Source organism: Hydra vulgaris, chromosome 15 (genome assembly GCF_038396675.1).
Source record: "Hydra vulgaris chromosome 15, alternate assembly HydraT2T_AEP".
Classification (NCBI taxonomy): Eukaryota; Metazoa; Cnidaria; class Hydrozoa; order Anthoathecata; family Hydridae; genus Hydra; species Hydra vulgaris.
The window spans coordinates 2,980,001-2,998,911 of record NC_088934.1 but is presented as its reverse complement, the minus strand read 5'-3'; the positions used below and the strand labels follow the sequence as shown (position 1 = coordinate 2,998,911).

General features: G+C 28.2%; 1 protein-coding gene across 1 annotated transcript; it reads right to left on the bottom strand.

The window, feature by feature from the left end:
- Positions 1–9,510: 9,510 nt before the first annotated feature.
- Positions 9,511–12,169, bottom strand: LOC136091276 (uncharacterized). Its single transcript, XM_065818618.1, has 5 exons — positions 12,029–12,169; positions 11,647–11,904; positions 10,662–10,982; positions 10,158–10,335; positions 9,511–10,053 (listed from the first exon to the last, which is right to left on the bottom strand). Exons 1-5 carry the CDS (start codon positions 12,090–12,092, stop codon positions 9,558–9,560), a joined length of 1,317 nt encoding a protein of 438 aa, XP_065674690.1. The 5' UTR covers positions 12,093–12,169; the 3' UTR covers positions 9,511–9,557.
- Between the last annotated feature and the right edge of the window lie 6,742 nt (positions 12,170–18,911).

Genomic DNA, 18,911 nt, shown 5'->3' with positions numbered 1-18,911 from the left:
TTATTGCTACTCAGCCAGCAGTCAGAACTCCTTTAAAATAATTAACGGACTTTGCTATTACAGCTTTAATCGGAATTAAGTTCCATGCATTTGCAAATCTGTTGAAAATGAAATGTTTCCTTGAAGAATGTTTGCAAATTCTTCGTGGTATTTAAAGTAGAGATGTCACGAATTGCGGTTTCGCTAAATACCGAACATTTGGTTTGGCGCTCGACCTAAGCACTGAATATTCGGTGACACTTCGTTTTTAAATGCCAACCTTCTTCATTGAAGTGAAAACGTTTACTACGCTGTGTGCGTTTTTGTTTTATTTGTTACTAGGCTGTCACAGTCATTATTTGTTGACTGTTACATCAAATGTTTAACTATAGTTATGTATAAAAGTCATACTCTTCAAACTATTCAAAAATAACCAGTTTAGGCGTATCTTGTACTTCTAAAAATGATAGATATAGCCAGGGGTGTGGAGTCGTAAAAAAAAGTACCAACTCCAATCGTTAAAAATTTCAGAGTACGACTTCGACTCAAATTCCAAAGCGAAATGTTTGCTAAATTCTTTAAAAAGTAGTACGCGGAAATTAAAAATTTTTATGTTGCCAAATATATGAAAAGTTCAAGGTTAAATATTTTGTACATGCACGTGCATGTACAAAATATTTAACCTTCAAAGAACTTTTATTTTATTTGGCAAATAAAAAATTTTGGACAAAGACAAAAGTTCATAGGCGTAGAAAAAATTTTTTGGTGTTCGAGATAGGTAACTTCCAGACATGGAGCAAACTCCAAACATTTATATGTTTATACTTATGTCAAATAATGAGGGTTTGCAAAAAATTGCGATGATTGGAGGCTAGGAACAAAAAAGCCCCAAAATTTTTGCCCTCCCCCCCTGCCCCAAACGTGAGAGCAACAAGTTGATGAAGTATTTTTTGTACTATTCTTAACTAGACTTATATTCATCAATAAATTTTAGATTTCATTTTAAAATATTTTAGCGTTCAAAAATTATGACCATATAAAGTTTAAACCCTCCTCAATTTGAGGGGGTTGCAAATTTTATATGGTAATAATTTTTAAACGCTAATAGATAATACTATGAAACTTAAAATTTATCGATGAATCTAAGTCTAGTTAAGAATAGTACAAAAAATACTTCATCAACTTGTTGCTCTCACGTTTAATGCAGGGGGGGCAAAAATTTTGGGGCTTTTTTGTTCCCAGCCTCCAATCATCGCAATTTTTTGCAAACCCTCATTATTTGACATAAGTATAAACATATAAATGTTTGGAGTTTGCTCCATGTCTGGAAGTTACCTATCTCGAACACCAAAAAATTCTTTCTACGCCGATGCAAAAGTTATTTATATAATAATAATAAAAAAAATTTTGACTTTAAAACAAAAACCTAAAACTTCTCGGTATCGCACGTGCAATACCGAGAAGTTTTACTATTTGAGTTGGAGTCGTGATTTTGTTTAGCGACACAATGACCTCTTGAGCAGTTTTTAACAAGTGGAAAACATTTCCCACAGTTTCTCTTGTCAATAGCTGTTATCACCTGATGATTCTCTTAGTACTAGTAATATAAAGAAATCAGATCTTCTTAATAACTTTGCAGACATGACTATTTCAAGAATTATTTTTGGTATATGCAAGATTAAGGTTTAACGCCCTCTTATGTTATAGAAGAATTCGATATGTTTGCTGTGATTTTCTATCCGTTCAAATACTTCTGACAAAGAATTAATTGTAGCGTCTCAAACTACAAAAAAGAAATTTAATTTTAAAGACTCTGCCTACTTCACAGGTTCTTCTTTACCTTCATAGGATAGTTGCCTTTAGATTTTTCTCGGCCTGACAACAACTTCGTAAGAGAACTCTGGATCGATGTCCAGATTTTCGGTCAGTTCCATTGCATCTGTAATAACGCTGTACAGCCCATTTTCTGATCTCATGTTCTTCAAAAATGTCTCGAAACTTTCTTTTAGTTTCAAAGCGCTCTGCAGATCAACAGTTTTCATCTGAAATGTTTTGCTTACTAAATTAATTTAATTTAAAAAAAGACATTCATAAGCAGCGTCATAAGCCTCATCAATGCGGTATCGCATAGATTCAAGGGTGTCTATCCTACTCTCTTAACGGCTTTTACTTAGAGGTTTTACACTCAAATTGTTTACATTATTTGTTAATATACTCCATCCATAAACCTCCTGAATATTGCTGGTAATAGCTACAGTACAGGAAAGTGTACAGTATTTGTATTCAATTTATTTTTTCAAGAAAAGGCTAAACCTTGAATGAAAATAGTAAACTTGACGTACTAGTACTAGTACTTGGTTGTAAAATAAAGCGTTCTTATACAGAAAGAGATTCAACTTCTTCATCAGGAATGTCTTTTAAATCTTGAGACTGTCAGTTTTATTCAGACGTCTTTTGCTCTTAGCGTCCAAGTTATTTCTGTTTGTTATGATTTTTAAAACTGGTTAAAAGTGCACCCAACACCAAGGAAAAAAAAAATTAAAAAATAAAACATAATGGTTATTAAGGCTTAACTAAAGGTCATATCTGTTATCTCTCTAAATTATTATTATTTTGTATTTATTAACTAACTTGATAGTAATAAATACATCCTATATCGTAACTTACCTGCAATTGATTGTTCTTGTTCATCCTATCTATAAAAATCTATATAAAAATTTAATCAATATCTTTGCTTGTATTCTGTCTCTATATCTGATATGCGTTTTATATAGAAAATTTTATATATAAAGGAAACCCAAAGGTTTCTTTTTTTCCGCCATGATGACTCATAAACTTATACTTTCAAATAATTAACTTACTACTAATTTTTGCAGTAATTATCATTTCATTGAAGTGAAGAGCAAATACATACAAAATTCGTAGTTTAAAACATAAACTTTGACCCCTCTAAATCTAAAATCGCGATTGCAAAAACATTTAACATACAAATAGCGCGATTTAAATTAACAATTAACTCACAAACTTAGCATTACAAACAATTAACTAAATACATTCTTGCGCATGCCCTGTACGCAGACACTAAAATTCTTTAAATAATAGAATGTTTTCTCAGGCGCAACGATATTTTTGAAAACAATTGCAAATGCAATTATTCCTCTTTCAATTCTGTTTGAGTTGTCAATTTCAAAAAATATCATATCTGTTATCTGGATCAAGTTTTTTTATGGTCGGTGAATGATATCAAGCGAAAGACGAAACAAAAAACACACACCATGTTTATACCTTAAAAAGCGCTATGCGCACGGAAGTAAGCAGACGTGTTTTTTTTTATAAGGCTGAAAAAAGTTTAATCTTTAAACAAATTTTTATAATAATATATACCTATTAACAATTAACATATATATTATTTACAAAAAAAAGAAGAAAAAATAAAATAACAGAAAAGTTTGATAAATATGGCAGACACAATTGTTAAAATTTAAAAAATGCAAAAAAAAAATTTTTTTAGAATATAAAAAAGAAACTGCAGCAATGTTTTCAGAATACAAAGGTGAGATGGCGATTATATTGAAACAGCAAGAACAAATTGTTATCGACATTTAAGAGCAAACACCAAGATAATTAATGAATTACTAGAAAAGGCTGAGTTGAAAAAGAAAAGCGTTGGCGGGGGCATATGTATTTTTATTCTTAATTCTTTTACTTTTAGAAATTACTAAACCTGAGTGTCAATGACGCTAATTGTGAGTCGTTAACAATGGAAATTAATCAGGAAACCAAAAATATTGTTATAACTTCTCTTTACAAACCACCTAATGGTAATTTTACAGACCACCTAATGGTAATTTTGAAGCACTTAAAAAATATATTGCTAAAAGTCATTAAAAAACATATTTACTTAATTGGTGATTTTAACATAGATATTCAAAAAATAAATAATGATTCCCTGAATGAAACGCTAAACGGTTTGTAAATACTCTACTTCAGAACAGTTTAATAACTGTAATTAACAAACCAACGCGCGTAACATGAAATACTTCTTCATTTATTGATAACATTATCACTAATATTGCCATGACTTACCAAATCAAAAGTGGAATATTAAAAACTGATATCAGCGATCATTTTCCAAATTTTCATATCAACTACTCTTTAATTCCTGAATTTAAAAATATATTCGCAAAATATCTAAGACAAATAAAAAACCAATCTATTATAAATATTTAGAGCAGCCGTGGCGCAGTGGTTAGAGTTCTGGCTCAGAACCCAGAGGTCCCGGGTCCGACGCCGGCTGTAGCCCAATGAGCGACATTGGTATGGAAGGAGGCGTGAACCTCTAGTTAAATGCTCTCCTGCGGTGCTCCGCGATAATATACTTCTGGGAGCACCTAAAAAAAAATAGAAAATAAAAAAAAATAATAATAAAATTTCAAGAATTATTATCAGAAATTGCTTGGAATCTTTTGACTGAGTGCAATGATGCTAATGATGCATACAACTTATTTTTACGGTTGTTTTCTAAACAATACGAAAGATCCTTTCCAAAACTTAAAAAAACAACTAATTCCAAAACTTTAATAATCCGTGGAAGACAAATGGTCTTAGAAAATAATCCAGAAGAAAACAAAGGTTGCATGAAAACTTTTAAAAAAATAAAGCTTATAACAATGAAATTAAATGCAAAAAGTACAAAATTTGTTTTAAAAGAATAAAAAAGCAAATAAAAAAAAGTTATTATTCTAACCTCTTAAAACATTCAATAGGAAATAGTAAAAAGACATAGGAAGTTATTAAAGAAGTTACCGGGAAAAAATAATTGCAAAAAAACGCCACTATTCCAAATAGATTAAAAATAAACTTGAACAAACGAATATTTGATAAGAAAGAAATAGCTGAAAACTTCAACAAATTTTTTATAATCATAGGAAAAAAATTAGCAGCAGATATAACTCCTGGAAATAAAACATTTCAATCCTATTTAAAAAAAACACACTATGTAATGCAAGAGTCGAAACTGTCTCTAAATAAACTTCAGGTATCCTTTAATGCGCCTAAAATAAATAAAAGTGCCGGGTTTGAAGATATTAATGTTAATGTTCTGAAAGCTGTTTTTGATGTTATTAAATTACCTCTTTTGTTTATCTTCAATCTCTCAATAACAACTGGTATTTTTCCTTGTCAATTGAAAATAGCAAGAGTAGTCCCTGTATACAAAATGGCGACGATTCTATACCATCTAACTACTGACCTATATCTATCCTTTCTTGTTTTCCAAAGTTGCTTGAGGGTATTATGTATAACAGACTGTATAGTTATCTTAAAAAACATAATATCTTATACAGCAAACAGTTTGGTTTTCGACAAGGGCATTCAACACATCATGCAGTAACTAATTTAGCCAGTCAAATTCTGGATGGGTTTGCTAAAAAAAGTTATACTCTCCTCTTGTTCATTTACTTGTCAAAAGCTTTTGACATTGATTATAAAATTCTTTTGTACAAACTAGAAACATATCGAGTAATAAATTGCAACTTAAAATGGTTTCAAAATTACCTTTAAAATAGAAAAAAAGGAGTATCTTATGATTCAATGTGTACAAAGTTAGAAACAAAAAGCCGCAGAGCTCCCCAAGGCTCTATCCTCGAACACCCTACCATTCCCGATTTTCGTAAATGATATCTACCTATCTTCAAACATGCTTAGTTTTGTTCTTTTTGCTGATACCATTAATCTTTTTTAATCTTATTCCAATATAAAAACAATTTTCTTTACAGTAAATCGTGAGCTGTAAAACCTTAATAAGTGGTTTAAATCAAACAAACTTTCTTTGAATATCATTAAAACTAAGTACATTTTATTTCATCACCAGTCTAAATCCAATGACTTGCCTCTGCAACTTCCTCAGCTAATAACAACTAACAATATAGTAAACAGAGTTTCATCACTTAAAATCTTAGGAATAATATTTGATGAACATCCTAGTTGGAAAAATTAGGCTAAAAACAAAATTTCTAAAACTATAAGCATTATGAATAAAACAACACACCTACTTAGTAAAAAATGTTTAATAGTTTTATATTACACTTTTATCCATAGCTACATAAGCTATTGTAATATTGCTTGGGAAAGTACTTGCCCTTCAGCATTAAAAAATATATATATTAAGCAAAAACAAGCCAATAGAACTATATGTGATGTGCATAAATACACCCACTCCAAGCCGTTACTCCGGGAAATTAAAGCTCTTAATGTCTATGACGTACATATAAACGTGCTCCAAAACTTGTTATTCGTGTTTAAATATCAAAATGACATGCTTCCAAAATCCTTTAATAACCGATTTCTAAAAATTATTTATAAATACTTAACGAGGTGCTCTATCCATAATTTTAAGTCACTCTTAAAACATCTGATTACTCAATTTCATATGGAGGACCTCGCTTGTGGAACATAGTTCTTAATGAAAATATGAAGAGTATAACTTCAATAAATTGTTTTAAAAATATAGTTAAACAATATTTACTTGAATTAACAGACACAAACAATTTTTGTTTTTTTAAGTGAAAAAAAAATCTTGTTATATTTCTTACTGTATATATTTAATTTTTGCAGTTTGTCGTATTCTTGTTGTAATTATGCATTATTTTATTTTATATAACGAGTATTTGTAAGTTTATACAATGAGAAATTTGTAAAAAATATTTTACGTTTACTGTAGGGGATTGATGAGAACTGTAGAAAGATTGATGACTTCTGTCTTTTACTTGCTCCTGCCATTAACAATTTTTTTATTTAAATTTTATTGATAAAAATTATAAAAAAAGAACATTGTAAAATGTTTATAAATGACAAATAAATGTTTCTAAAAAAAAAAATTTCAGAATGGCCAAGTATTTGGCAATTTTAATGTAGCAACCAAAAATTGTTTTTATCCACGCGATGGAAACAGTTCTTTACCATTACATTCATACTCAGTTAACAGCGATACAGCCGAACAACCGTAGCACAGTTGTTAGCGCGGTTGCCTCAAGAGCTAGAGATCTGTGGTTTAATGCTACCTCTGGATAAGTTTTATAACATTAAGTTAGAGAGAAGGCGCAAACTTCCTTTTAAACGCTCTTCCGTGGTGCTCTGTGATAAGACCGTAAAGATTATTTGAATTAATGATCATTATACTTATATCAATACAACAAAAATCTTCTGAGCTTGAAATTCTAAAACTTTCAAGAAACTTCCAAAACTTCCCTAAATGATCTGCTTTTTCCTATATAGGAACTAGCCATCTTTAGGCAAAAGTTGATCATTAAGAAGTTTGACAGCAATTAAGATAATGGAGATTTTGTTGTTTTTTAACTTGGCGAGAGAAACCCATACTTTTTTAACCAGAAAGATGTTAACAATCTAATCAGAAACCCAGGTATCAAAACCGTTTTTAACCACAGACACAACTAAGCGTAGATTTCAGTGGCTTACTTTATGTCTCTAAAAAAGGAAACCTGTGCCAAGACGTTGTGGCTATACATAGAGTATACATATACATATCATAGAGTGGCCTTACATATGCGTAGATTGACTCATTCTATGTATCTAAAAAAACCTCTTTGTGTAAAGACATTGATGAATATCTTGAAGTATGACGACAACGGATAAAAGATCATTATAGACTATAAAATGGTTTTCTTATGAATTATCAAGGCGTTTTCACAAAATTTCCATATTTTCATTACCTCGGGAACACTTATGACACTAAGAAAAGGACTGGCGATAACGGATCAAATTCTTTGTGATCAAAGAGCAATTTAAAATGGTTTCCTCTGATAGAAACTCAGAAAGTGCCTATGCCACCATTGCACATCAAGCTAAGCTTCATAAGGCAATCATTACTCTTGACAAGAAGTCAGCACCTGTTAAGTAAGAGATATTTTTCCAAAGCTCTCAAAAATTAAGATTAGAGATAGCTCCTTCATTAGAAGAAGAAAATAAAGATTTTGTGAAGCAAACATGTGATTTTGCCAAGCAAACTTGTCACAAGCTTAAACAAAATATAGAGATCAACTTGGAACAGTTTTGTTGCAATTACTTTTTTGGCTTGCTGGGTAATCAAAAGGCTGAAAACTATGTGGACTTGGTTCAGATTTCCATAAAGAGTTATGCAATAATAGGTTGCAGAATATCATATCCTTAACACTCATCTCAATAAATTCAAGGAGAGCATATAAGTTTCCTCAAAACTGCAAGACGAACGCTTTTATCAAGATATACTGGACTCTGAACGTTGCTACCAAGGACAGTATAATGAAAAAAATTTGGGAAAAGTATTATAAAAACATAAATGGGCTACTTGATGGCTGCTTTGTAAAAATAATATAAAGTAAACTTGTAAACCTAGCAAATTTACTAATTTATGAGGCTATTTAAATAGCTTTTTACTGTCTTTGTCAAACCAAAAAAAAGGAAAATGAGATATTTTTGGTTTCATTATTTTTGAAAAAAATTAAATTAAACTTTGTATTATAAATTAGAAGTGATAAATGCGCCTTGGATCAGAAACCTGTTCTTTCAAATATATTAATACCAATAATAATTGATCCGGACATGAGTGTGCAATTGCAATACATATGGACACTACTTCCGTTACTAAGTTAGTTTGTTAACAAAAAATGCAAAACATATTAAAAAAAGTATGCTGAAAAATTTTCTTTAATATGTTAGTAACACTAGATATGAAAATCATAATTTAAGTCAAATTATTTTTGAAAAAAACAAATTTAACTCTTTATATTAAAAACTTTTATTATAAATAAAGAGCTTTATAAACCACAAAGCAGGCTACAATATTTAAAAGAAATGCCTTGATATGTATTACTTCTAAAATATACTTTTTTGCAGACACACAGTTGCGTGGTAATTTTATACAATAATTATGTCCTTGCTGCGTAATATTATAAAAGTTTTTTATATTTAGTAAAAAAAGATTTCCGAAGGTGAGTCATCACTTGGTTGTCGTTATCCTGATTTAGAATATTTTTTTTTGGGCAGCAACATTGGGCACCCGAAATTATTTTTAAAAAACAGAAATTTTAAAAAAATAACAAAAGTGCTCATAGTACCCAGACCACTTGGTAATATGAGCACTTTGAATTAGCTCAAAAAAGTAACATTAACAAAGTAAAAAAGTACCAACCTGACAATTAGAACTAATTTGCGGATTATATTCATTCGTTATTAGCAAAACTTATCATTAAAAGATCAAATTTTAAGCCACTAGTTTACAAAGTTTAGAATTTCTTTTTATTTAACATTATAACATAATTTTTTTGTGATAATAAAAAATAGTTGATCTAATTGATTAAAAAAGAACTAAAAGATTGTTACCTAATAAATTGGAAAGATACGAAATTACACTGCAGAGATAAGAAATTACATTGCAGAAATACGAAATTACACCGCATAGATATGAAACTACACTGCAAGGATAAAAAATTACATTGTGAGGATTTATTATAATGATTTTAATTTTTTTACAAATTTGATTAGCTAAACGGTAATAAGAAACAAAGTTTTTTTTTTTAAATTTATCTTATTGTGTTGAATATATTTTCTTTATGTTTTTTTTTATTTATTTGAATAAAAGAAGAAAAAGAAGAAGATATTTTAACAAGCTTCTTCTTCTCGCAAGAAGATATTTTTTCACGATCTTCATCTTCTTTATTAGTATTACAATCATGCTTTGTATTGATATGAGAAGAATCTAGATTATCAGTAAAGCTTAAGTTATAAAACGAATTGGTTTTAGAGAGTCCATCAATATCAACTTGCACATTCGTATTATCATCCGAATCCACTTCTTCATCAAGTATTTTATAACCACCCTGGTTTTTGTTGTTTAACTTATTTCTAACAGACCCAAAATAGTTATTAAATTTAATGCCAAAGTTTGTTAAAGCTCTTGTTGCTGACTTTTTAAAATTTATATTTGTGTTGCTGTTGTGAACCTCATTTAGTTGGTCGCGCTTTAGCACGTGATCTTTTGGTATTTCTTTTGAAAAATGACTAAGACTATTTTTTAACCTAAAAAAACAAATTATAAAAAAAAAAGCTAAAAAAATAAAGGCGTAACTAAAAATGTACTTAGTAAAAGTTTAACGAAGAATCAGATGAAAAACAAAAAGTACCAATGTTTCTTTAGTAGTTTGCACAATCCAAGACACCATAAAGTTATTAGACTTGAGACGCCGGCAGTAACGGCGATGATTGCTATTATAATAACAATCATTCCTACACTTGTTTTAAACATCGGTTGAGATTTAACAGAAAGAATCCGATCATAAATTAACTCTTCAGATTTACGATCTTGTTGAAGTAAGTTTACGTTAAAAACAAAAAGTTAGGAATTAATGAAGTAAAATTATAAATAAGTAAAGTTTATTACAAAAATTATTGAGTTTATTATTATATGTTAAAGTAATTTCTTTAACATTTTAAATAGTGTTTAGGCGTTGAATTATATATATATATATATATATATATATATATATATATATATATATATATATATATATATATATATATATATATATATATATATATATATATATATATATATATATATATACATTGTATACAACATTCAAGCTTTGCAGCTAAATAGTGTAATGTAAGTTTTTAACATTTTTTACCGTTTATACTATCTAATTTTGTGGAAAATACTTCTACTTGGGTTGTAACGGTAGTTTCACATCCTTGGACGTTAAATGCCATTAAATATACGCCACTATGACGTTTTTGAATATTTTGAATAAAAAGAACACCACCATTAATTATATCGAAATCACGAGGATCAAGAAACTTAAAATAATTGCTTTCGGCGTTAGCATTTAAAAAATCTCCATTAAACGTCCACGCCAAATTTCCGTGACGTTTTGCTTCAATTTTGATAGTAACATTACTTCCTACTGCCACAATAATTTTTCGAGGAGTAAGTGACGTCAACCTACTATCTTAACATACAAAATTTGTACATAACTAAAATATTATTATTTATAATGTTATTAATGTTATAAACTTGATAATAATGAAATAAAATAATACATAATATATATATATATATATATATATATATATATATATATATATATATATATATATATATATATATATATATATATATATATATATATATATATATATATATATATATATATATATATATATATATAAATATATATATATATATATATATATATGTATATATATATATATATATATATATATATATATATATATATATATATATATTTATATATAAATATCAATAAGTTTAATTTTGCTGTGAGCATATATTCAGCAAGAGTGCTCGATGAATGATATCAGAGCTATATAATTGAGTTTTTAACGAGATTAAAAAAATATATACCTGATTTTTACTACTAAAGGTTTCATGCGTTTAGCAATCATCAGGTCTGACCCTGACAGACCTGATGATTGCTAAACGCATGAAACCTTTAGTAGTGAAAATCTGGTAGTTATTTTTTTAATTTCGTCAAAAAATCAATTATATATATATATATATATATATATATATATATATATATATATATATATATATATATATATATATATATATATATATATATATATATATATATATATATATATATATACCTGCAATAATTAACTTGAAATAAAACTGAAAATTTCTTTCATTTGTTAGCAGTTGTGCACAATATATGCCTCCATCATTTGGAGTAGCGTCGACTATTGTAAGAGCACTGGCATTAAAATGGTGTCGAGATTCAATTGCAAGGGTGTTACCATCCTTTGTCCATAATATTGGCCATAAATTGCTTTGTATAGGCATTGGAATTTTTAAGACAGCTGAGCCACTTGCACAAGTTTTTACCTCTTGAATATCAATTCGTTCTTAAATCAAAATTTTAATTAAAATTTTTCAACTTTACTTAAAACTCTAGTCGACTTATTAACTCTTTAAGTTCTTTAAATTATTCAATTTATGTGTTAAAAAAACAAATAAAAACAAAATAACCTTGATTTTTTGCAAGATGTATTATTAAATAAAATACCCAAAAATTATTATTTAGCAAAAACATTTTTTTTTCCACTCATAATCGTAATAATATTCAATATATTTTTATATTCATAATCTGACGTCATGTAAGAATTCTTTTTTTTTAAAGCAGATTTTATAAGAAATTAGCGGAATAGTAAATGGTTATGTAAAATATTTTGCATAACAGTTATGGTAACTTAAAATCAAAAACATATAATTGTTATTTCAATAACTACTTTTAATATGCAAATTACATTTTGATTGAGCTCTATAATACCTGGATAGCGCATGTCCGAAGAAAACAGTCTTAGTTTTCTGTGGTATGTGTTCTTTAATTTATTATTAGTCTTAATATACATTAATCCTAACTTCTCATGTTCAAATAAAGCGTAGGTTATCTTTTATACATAGTTAGCTCTTATACGCAAATATAGCTTGAGCGAGTACACATATAACAAAAATAAAAGTTCTCTAAGGAGGTCAAAAATACGCTTTGAGGTTAATTTACCATTTAAAAAAATCAACACATACTTAACCTTCATTGAAAACAACAAATGAACTAGATATTTATCAAATTAACGTTTATAAAAATATACCGTTTATGATAAAATACTAGTCAGGTACCAAATCATTTTGTAAGTTATTTTTTTTTTTTAAATAATGTAAGTTTTTTTAGAATAATGTTAATCTGTGTATAACACAATAGAAAAAGTAAACTTTATTAAGGTGGTACAACATCAAATATTTTCTGAAAGTTGAAAAAAAGTTAATTTTTGATATTTCGCTCATTTGACAATTTGAATTAATTGTAGATTAATAATATAAAAAGCTTATTTCCAACTTATTTTTTAATTTTTCGATAAATTACTATTTAAAAATTCGATAAATTAACTATTTAAAAATTCGATAAATTAACTATTTAAAAAAAGTTTATATAGGAATGACAAGAATATTTAATTTTTTAGTTTTTCTCCATTTTCAAATTTTGCGAAGCATAGTCCGATTGTAAACATGATATCTTGTGAAGCAGAAGTGCAAATCACTTCAAATTTTCAGGAAATGTTTACTATACTATATTCTAGGGGTGACATTTCGAAATTTTTGAGTTCTGCTCTAATTTTCCTTTTTTTTAATTTTAAGGTCTAAAAAAGATTTTTTTTTTACTTGATGTAAAAAAATTGATATAATTTTTTATGTACTTTGGAAATCTTAAAATCCAAATGTCAATACCTTACCTGATATGTCTAGAACATATGTAAAAAATTTCATGTATGTTGTATTAATATATTTCAAGTTATCGTGTTTTGAATGAACCAATGAAAACGAATAAATGTTTATCGATAAATTCGAGGCAAAGTAATCGAGACAAAGTAAAATGAAGTATAAAATAGCATTCTAAATTAATGAAATTTTTATTGATATAAAACTTTTTTTTTTTTTAAGTTTGAGCATTTTAGAATATTTGGTGGTGTACCACCTTAAGCCTGTCAAAAAAACAAAACTCTTTTATTCTATATCATGGTTTTTATTTATACAATAAACTAATATCTAAAAGTGAATCAATCTGCAATCTAGAAAATCGAAACACTTTGAAATTAAGCTTAAAAACCTGATCTTGACTTTGAACTAGTTTTTTGAATTTTTCTAGCTGAAACAACTATGTACTATAAGAAAAAGAAAATTGCTAATAACTTATTATATAAAGAACGCGGACACTCTAAGAAGACCTTAAGGTCTTGTCACAGAGAACCGCTGTTGAAACTTAGACATTTCTTTCGTTATAGTTTTAAGTTGCTTGGTTAAAGGTGCTTGTAACGAAGTTAAATAGCCTTCCAAACGATTCATGCAACTTTTGTCTGTGATTTTTAGATAAATTTCACTTTCTTAAAATCAAAATATATGGTCAAGTAATCTTCATTCAATGATTATTTTTTGATATTTCAATCCAGTTTTTCTACTCCGTTTTCTATATTTACGAATAATTTCTCCACGTGTTGCATTTTTTTTTCTTCTTCTTCTTCTTTAAAGTATATGTACAAGGTCAACAGTAAAGTATAAATAATTAGGATGTTACTTTTTTCGTATTGATCTTTATTGTATTGATAAATATTGATCAAATAATGTAATTTCATATTGTTTCTTTTTCTGTAATAATGTTACCTCTTCTGTGATACATCTGTACAATGCTACTCTTCTTGTATAAAGGTTTATGAATATGCACATACACATACAAACGCACACGCATGCATATCCAGATACATACATACATACATACATACATACATACATACATACATACATACATACATACATACATACATACATACATACATACATACATACATACATACATACATACATACATACATACATACATACATACATACATACATACATACATACATACGTACCAAATAAGAACTTAAACTGACTCAAGTAACACAGATAATTAAAAAATATTAAAAAAAAAATTAGTTTAACCTGCTACATTTGGTTCGAATTGATAAAACACAAAATTGAGATATCAACGCGAGAAACCAATTAGCTTATCTAATTTTTTCATATCCCGCAAAATAAAATTTAAACAAGTTTCGTATAATAATTTTTGCAGCCTTTTCAAAATAATGCAAAACTTATTTAAATTTTTTATCCTGGCTTTATCTTACTAGTTGCTTAATTAGTAACATATTTTAATTAAACATATTTTAGACTTATGGAACAGAAAAAATCCCACCCTACGGGTTTTATTTGATTTGCGTCACAATATGGCGTATGACGAATTTTTACAATGGGGCACAGTGGGCCAGAATTTAACTTTATTGGACAAAGTTTACAACTTTTTTTGATTTACATTTGTTGGTTGTTGAATTACTTTATATAACCAATAATAAAAACAAATAATATAAAATTACAATGATAGAAAATATAACAAATATAAACAAGGTATATGAAAGAAGATTGCAAGGATCTTGTTGTCAGAACCTTAAATAAGCATTTAACAAGTATAAGATAAACAAAAAATAAAACTTTTACAAAACTGCAATGTATCTGAAGAAAGATCAAGAGGATCTTCTCATCCGAATTTTATACTAGAGTGAACCAACATATAAATTTAAAAGTAAAAAGTATAAGAACAATAAACAAAATAAGAATAAACTTCTATAAACGAAAACATGTATATAAACAATAAAAAAGTAGACCAAAATATATTTTTAACTTTTGGTACAATTAATAACTCAATAAATTATCTAATGAAAGAATGAGGTTTTTTAGTTTATATTTAAAAAGGCAAAAAGTGAAAAGGTACTACAAAATTAAAATTTGGCAAAACAGTTTTATTTCAAAGGTGTGGCGCTCAATTGGTAATACAAAACTGATTAAAGTTTGCTTGACAAAAAGGTTCGTTTAAAAAGTTATAATTTCTTAAAATATATTCAAGAAATAATAACATATTTTATTGAAATGAGAATTCTAAATATATATGAGTTAAATGTTAAATACATTTAACTCGTATATATTTAGAATTCTCATTTCAATAAAAAAATGCTTCGAATGATTTGCAAAACTGATTATACGTTGTACTTTTTTCTGTTCTTCCCCAAGCATAATTAGCATAATTATTGTTTTATTACAAATTTATTTTCCTTGCTTTAGCTGACGCAATTTGTTTAATTATTTTATCAAAGTCAATTTCTTCAGTCATTTCTCATTCTATGCTCAGCAAAGCACATAATCAATTTATCTCACCGAGGCTCTCAAATATGAAAGTATAACTTAAATTTATTGATCTTTCGCAATTGGCTGTAGAAACTGCAGTTGTCAGCAATATTTGCAATGCTATGCGCATATTGGGGAAAACATTTTTATCTTCATACTGAACTATAAAATAAAGTAATTGTTCTGGGTTTGAAATTTTTTTGGCACGGGTTGTTAACAGCGTTCTAAAATTCAAATTTTCTTCATATAGTTCTTGCCCATCCACATCAGAACTGTAGACTTCCCCAAATTTTTCACGCCGCTTTTTCAGGTAGCTTGTTTTGCTTTTAAAACACAACCCTTCCATATCAAGATTTTTTCATCAATTTCTTGCAAAAGAACGCTTCTACTTTTTAATTCTTTGAATTGATGGTCGACAGTTCCTTTCATAACTTTTACAATTTCTTCTTCAGCTGATAAATCAGCATCTCTCGATGTTTCGCCATCCATTTATCTCTTTCTTCTTTAACGTCTTTCAAATTCAATGTCACGTTCATTGCAAATTCGAATTCCTTCTTTCAGTGAGTCGCTAACTGACACTTCTCTTTCATCATGAACATAATTTTGGATAGCTTTTAAATATAAAGCTACATATACATAAGCTACATCTATACATGTGAGAATAGTCTTACATGTATATAAAGAACTTAATCTTTAATAGATGGAGAATACAATCGAACGGTATCTCCTTATTGTAGGAGCAACAAATTCAGGAAAAACGGAGCTTATGCTCCACCTACTTGATCGGAAACCAGACGCTTTAATATTTTTGATATGCCCAACCATTAGATACAATGAGGCATACAAAAATAATGAAAAAATTGTTCACAATCAAAGGTTTTTCGTCACATCCTCGTTTTGGATTTATCAATGTGCAGTCAATGTCTTTTGGAACTTTTTAGCAAGTTTATGGAAGAGTCAAATGCATTTTTATTGTTGACGATTGTATTTGTAAAATGATATGGATTCGCGGACATCAACACTAGCTAAGCTCGCTGCATCAGATCGCTACATAAAAAATTTATTGTGGATTTTAGCTCAAAGGTATACAGGGGTACCTCAAGTTGTCCGAGACCAACTCAGCTGCATTTGTATATTACCGTAAGATCGGTCAAGCTTCAGAATGATCAAAGAAGAAAACGGTCAACTTATAAGTAACTTATAATACCCAAGTAGAAAAAATAAAAAAACATCTTTATTCTAAACCTTGAGCATATATATATATATATATATATATATATATATATATATATATATATATATATATATATATATATATATATATAGTTTTATATATATATTATATATATATATATATAGTTTTATATATATATATATATATAGTTTTATATATATATATATATATATATATATATATATATATATATATATATATATAAAACGATGATGAACGATGATGAGAACGATACAATTCACAGAGTCAACTAAAGAGTCTGTTTCTTTCCTTTTTCCATTGAGCACAAACCAACGAGAATACTGCTTCAATATTTCCGTTGAGTCCTGGAATACAGAAGAATACATCACAAAATTTAGGTATCTCTGAGAAGCAACTTGCATTTGGACAAGTCTTAAAAAATAAAACCCAATATTCATGCAAGGGTATTTCAAAAAACTGCTCATTTTTGCCTTGCACAAATGGTTTAAGAGAACAGTATTGGTCAAACAATTGTACATCATCTGAAATGATACGTTTTTTCTTTCAGGTGTAAAATGCATATCAAAATGTCATCAAATGTGCTGTCTTTTACTTTATTTAAATGCATTCAACCAAAGCACAAAAATTATAAAAAGGTTTCAACCACATTTCTAAATAAAGAATGCATGCTTCATAAACTAGCTTAACTAATGCCATAAAGCATTTATAATCTTCATCTCTATCACTTTTTTTAGCCTTTCCTAATATATCTATGACTTTAAAGAATTGGAATTTTTCATTTAAACAGTCTTTTAAATGTTCCACGGTAGAGTGAAGAAGGTTCATATCTTCTAAAACTGACGTTTCTTGTCTTTCAATTGCTGCAATATTTACTTGAAAGAGAAACATCAAGGAATGCAAAAATCAAAGATAAGCTTCTGAAAATTCATTCTCAAAAAATATTTTTATCGTAACAGGTGGTTGATCTACAGAAAAGAAATTATTTTCAATACATCAAATAACATCAGCAATCTTTCAATAGCTGGAAACAAAACTTAACCATCTAGTTTTAGAGTGGTAGAATAGTTGATGATAACTAATGTCCTCATATTTGCATAAATCCTTTAAAGCTTCTTTTCTAACTGTATACATAGAAAAATATTTGAATATTTTCAAGACAACAGTTTCAACAGCAATCTTTGTTAAATCTGCTCCATATTGTATGCAGTTGTGCAAACCAATGGGAAAACATCCAACACCCACCAACGGTTTTTTTTAAAACTTCCTTCAAATAAGAGATTAAATTTTTGCTTACTTTTCTATTAATGCCTCCAAAACATTACATTTACATTAGCATTATCTCCAGCAAAAGCAACACACTAAGACAACAATTCATATGTTTGAGTGTTTTAGAGGCTTTATTCGGTGTGTTATCTAACGTAAGAATTTTAGTTTGGATACCACCAGCCTTCCAGTGAAAGTATTAAAAAACAATCTGAAATTTTTTCTACAAAACGTGATTGCTAGCATCTGTGAAAAGACCGAAACATGAAACGCTACCTAATGATTTAACCAGTTGATTAACAGTGTGGAGCCTATTACCTGATTTATTATTGTCTCAGTTTTTGTTTTCGAACTTGCAATATTTTTTACAATTTCCGAATCTTCAAATAATTTGTGCATTAAACCAGCTGTGCAGGTCATCGAGTTGTGAGACTGATGATGACAAACAGTATGAAATGCTAGAGTTGTTTTAGCTGCGTGGGCTTTTTTGCAATATCTTTGAATTTTTAGGTTGAAAAAAGAATGTCAACTTTTTTGATGAAGCTGACACATTGATTAGGTTTTTATATTTCTCACTGTTAATATGGCGCTCTAAGCCTCATTCTCGCTGCGCCCTTCAGCAAAGCATTAATAGTTTGTTTTCATAGTACTTAAAAACTTGCA